Consider the following 4,771-nt stretch of genomic DNA (forward strand, 5'->3'; position numbering starts at 1 on the left):
TTCATTTAATTTCATAAACACACATACACACATGTATGTAGGTAGGTAGGTATGCATTGGGCTGCAGTGTAAAATGTATTTCTTCCTGTGGGCCACAGTTTTTAAAAAGAGCCACCAGCTTTTAAAAAACACTGTAATCCAGTACCCATGTAGACATATATACATATACATACGTAAAACAAAACTTACATTAAATAATTACTTGCCCTTATTACCTACAATGCATACTAGTATTTTTCTCTGCCTTTCTTTCTGTTCTATTTAATTTTTTTAAGGTTGATTGAGGCTCGTTAAATTGATCTCGCACCCTCTCTGAGATTTGAAAACTGTAGTTCAGAGACCCTAACCCCAAAGGTTCCTAAACCCTCCTCCCCACTGAAAGTCTTCACGGGTGGGCTGAGCCCAGGGGGGCAGCCTTGCTGACCTGGGGTGGAAATCGGGGTCTGCCACCAGGAGAAACTAAAGAAGACCACAGAGGAGGCGGATAGGTATGAGAACAGCTACCAGGAGATCAACAGGACCTTGGAGAATCTCAAGGGCTCGGTAGAGAATCTGTTTAAGAAGATAAATTGTGACGCCACCAAGATCCTGGTGCAGTTAGGGGAGACGGGGAAAATCACCAACGCCAACCTTCCACAGTACTTCGGTGAGTCAGTCAGGGCCCACCGAACTCATGGGAACTATTGCCAGAGCCTTCTGTGACCAGGCACGAGGACTTGTTCTTTTGGTGGTAGTGAGCCGGGTGGTGAAGCATGTGGGCATGGATGCCAGCCTGCCTGGGTCCAAATCCTGGTTCTGATCTACTAGTTGTATGACTTTGGGCAACTTTCTCAACCTTTCTGTGCTTTAGTTTTTCATTAAAAAAAAAATGAGATGGAAACCAATATCTACCTTATAAGGTTGTTGGGAGGATTGAATAAATTAATAGTTCTTGGAGAAAAACTTTGTGATCATCTCAATAGATGAAGAAGCAGCATTTACTGCAATTCGACATTCATTCATGATGAAAACTCTCAACAAACTCAAACTGGAAGGAAACTTTCTTAGCCTGGTTAAGGGCATCTACAAAAACATCTACAGCTAACCTCACACATAATGGTGAAAACCGAATGTTCTTCTAAGATCAGGAATAAGGCAAGGATGTCTGCTCTCTTCACTCTTACTCAGTATTGTATTGATTTTCCTAACCAAAGTGACAAGGCAAGAAAAATAAATGAAAGGCATACGAATAGGAAAGGAAGAAGTACAAGTGCTCAGACCAGTGCCTGGCATGTAGCAAATGCCTGTTAACTAGAACACACATTTGTAGTCACAGGCCCTGAGCTCAGAAGAGAGAGGGAGGAATGCACCTATAGATCATTACATTGCGGTGTGAACGGCTTCCGCTGCTCTTACAATAAAACCTAAGGGTCCTAATGATACAATCTGTATTTCGGAGTTTCCTACCAGCTTCAGTGATTTGCTAGAAGGGCTCACAGACTCAGCTCATAGTTGTACTCAGGGCTGTGATTTATTACAGAAAAGGGATACAAAGCAAAATCGGCAGAAGGAAAAGGGGCATGGGGTGAGGTCTGGAGGAAACCAGGAACAGTCGTCCAAGGGTCCTCTCCCAGTGGGGTCACATAGGATGTGCTTCATTCCCCGGGCAATGAGTCGTGACAGCACATGTGAAGTGCTGTCAACCAGGGAAGCCTGTTGGAGACACTTGCCCAGGGTTTTGACTGGAGGCTGATTACCCAGGCACCTCCAGCCTGGCACGTACCCAAATTCAGACTCCCAGCAAGAAAAGCAGATGTTAAGCATAAACCACATTTTTTTTGGTACAGACAGTTTGGGCATAGTGTGAGCTGCTCTTCTCAGTTACTGGGGGTAGGATCCTGCTTACAATCCATCTCCCTGCTGCCCGTCTGCGGCCAGCCTGGTGAGCGGGCCCTTCATGGGACAGCGGTCAGGCTGCTGCATTCACTTTTTCCTGCCCACAGCCTGTTGGGGTCTTCAGAGCCTGGCCTCCGCTTACATTTTTCATCTCCTCTTGCTCTCCCTCCTTGCTCACCACCTCCAGTCACACTGTTCTCCTCTCTGTGCTTCCAACCCTTCCCGCAGTTCACTCCTCAGGGCCTTTGCATGGGCTGTTCCCGGCATTCTCGTCCAATGCTCAGATTTCAGTTTAAATGCCTTCTCTCCAGCAGGGCCTCCCTCTCTGCCCCATCTGAAGCTGGCTCCCCACCCCCACTATTTATTCTGTCTCACGGCAGTTTGCTTATTTAACATTCACCCAGTTTGTCTCCATGTACAAATAGTTCTCACCATCTCAATCTGTGAGGTTCTTGAGATGTGATAGCAAGTTCCAGATGCAAATACTTGTGGTCCTTGATTTACAGAGAGAATAGCAGCAGTATGGGTAGTATGACTTTTTTTTTTTTTAATTATCCAAATCCAGTAGTTGCTGAATTCAGATAATGAGCATCTGGATAGTGAGGGAGACAAGTATGGATTTGTTGAGTGTGTGTTCCTCTGCATCCTCCCGTACACACTGAAGCTTATGAGCTTCGTTAGGACAAGGACTGCATCTTTGATGTCATTTTGTTTTTCCTTCATGCACCTATAGCCTCTAGCACAGTGCCTGGCACGGTAGGCCTCCAACCATCATTTGTCGAATGAACGAATGAGCATATGAATGAATGAATGAATGAATCTGGAGACTGCATGGAGCTAAGGAACACAGCAGGAGGGCAGCTTCCCCAAACTCGGCAGGTCAGAGAAACATTCCCGCAGGTAGCAAGGCTTGACCAGAGTCCTAAAACGCCCATAGGGATTATTCAGGGAAGGGTGTAGGTAAAGGCATTTTAGGCAGAAGGAATAGCATGAGCAAAGGCCCGGAAGCCTGAGGCAGAGAAAGCACTGAGTAAAGGTCAATAGTTTAAGACAGGGCTGCCTGTGCCTCTCAACTTTTGGTGTTTCTTAACCTTCTTTTCATTATTGCCTCCTACGGAGCCTTTTTAGACATTCTTTTCCTAAATGCCCTTCCTCATGAAATTTTAATACTGTTGATATACTGTATAGGTATTTTTGTCCTGTGTATCTGTATTTTATACCTTACGGTATCATGAGCTTTTTATTTTTGCTTCTCAAGAACCAAAATTTGCCCTCTCAGGGTGGTACTGCCCCCTCATGAATGTATGGTGTAACTCAAGAGAAAACCTTTGTCCTTATAGGAGCTCATGACCCCCACTTCCTGTTCTTTCCCTTCCTCTCCAGTGGGGGGCGCCACTGGAACCAGGTCTCTGGGCGGCCATCCTGGTTCTTTTGTTTTTTTCCCCAGCCATCATTGAAAAGACGACCAACGACCTGCTGCTGTTAGAGTCCTACAAGCGAATCCTGGACATAGAAGGGGCAGAAACCGAGCCCCCGCCAGCCTTTGTCAACCCCTTCTGGGGCGGCTCTGCCTTCCTCAAGTACGCAGAGCCCATCAAGGTCAACCCACCAGTGCTTGGGGCTGACCCCTTCCATGACAAATTGGATGAAGGTGAGTTCTCTCTCTCCCTATCTGTGCGGGTCGCTGGGTCGGGGTTCTTAGGGAGCCTGTGTCCATGAGGATCTGTAGCATTGAGCCTCAGTTACCCTCTTTTTATGAGCTTCATGGGCCCATCTGTTCCATGGGTACTGTCTTGGCCGTGGCCACGTGATGTGGTTTGCTTAGGGATGCTTCTGCTTACCGTGCAGTTGCCCAGCCATGAATCCTGAAGTTGAGTTTTCCTGGATATTCTTTTAAAAATCACAATTACTTTGTGGCCATTTAAAATGACCTTAAAATGTCCCAAATTTCTAAATTGGCAGGTAATGGACTCATAAGATTAGCTGATCCTGTCTGTCACCCTCACCCTATGCTCTTGAGTCTCACTCTACCCGTGACCTCCCTTGGCCCAGCCCCATCCATGGTTGAAGCAGCAGCGGCTTGGTTCCTGCTAGAAGCCTTAACTGGGGGCCTTGTGGTCTTCCTAATTTTCGGAGGCAGAAGCTCATGACACGCCCCCTCTCAGCAGAAACCAGCCCTTCTCTCTGAAGGTGGGGATATAATCAGGCCCACCTGGTTTCTGGAGGAAAGTTTGGTGACACCTGTGGAAAGCCTGAGCCATGGATATACCTGTTAGGCCTATAATTTCACCTGTGGGAATTGGTCCTTCAAGAAAAACTTATTTCAGGTCTAAGATGAAGGTAAGAGAATGTTCAGTGCAGCTCCAAACTGGAAACGCCTGAAATGTCCACCCATTGGAAACTGATAAATAAGTTATGGCTCACTCATCCTTACAGTGGAATACCATGCAGTCTCTAAAAGGAGTGCAGTGGTATATAATACATATGTATATATTCAGTGGTTCTCAAACAGGAGTGATTTACCCCTCAGGGGACTTTTGGTGATGTCGAGATATTTTTTGGTTCTCACACCTGGGCGGAAGCCCCCCTGGCCTGCTGGTGGCCCTGGATGCCGCCAAATACCCTACAGTGCACAGGACAGGCCTTCACAACCCTGATGTATAATAGGGAAAGGGAGATACATGCGCTGAGAGGGAAGAAAGGAGGAGGCGGGGAAAGAGGAGGAAGGGAGGGGAAAGAAGTCGAGAGGGAGAGAAGGAGGGAGGTGTGTCGATTATGCATGTGAGCACAAAGGACATGTCGGCTGACTTACAGTGGATATTTCTCAGTGGTGGTTTGCAGAAAACTTTGCATTTCTAAGTTAAACAAATTTTGTATTGTTTAAAATTTTCTTTTA

At 46.5% G+C, this 4,771-nt stretch overlaps 1 protein-coding gene across 1 annotated transcript in view; it reads left to right on the top strand.

Moving 5' to 3' along the window:
* The window catches only part of CCDC63 (coiled-coil domain containing 63), a 16,956-nt gene extending 12,931 nt beyond the window's left edge, over nucleotides 1–4,025 (top strand). Inside the window, exons 7-8 of the mRNA XM_011356048.1 lie at nucleotides 3,323–3,526; nucleotides 3,928–4,025. Coding sequence (XP_011354350.1) covers nucleotides 3,323–3,526; nucleotides 3,928–4,025 — 302 coding nt within the window. The remainder of the gene's footprint in view (nucleotides 1–3,322; nucleotides 3,527–3,927) is intronic.
* Nucleotides 4,026–4,771: the final 746 nt, after the last annotated feature.

This window comes from Pteropus vampyrus, unplaced genomic scaffold, assembly GCF_000151845.1.
Source record: "Pteropus vampyrus isolate Shadow unplaced genomic scaffold, Pvam_2.0 Scaffold23, whole genome shotgun sequence".
Taxonomy (NCBI): Eukaryota; Metazoa; Chordata; class Mammalia; order Chiroptera; family Pteropodidae; genus Pteropus; species Pteropus vampyrus.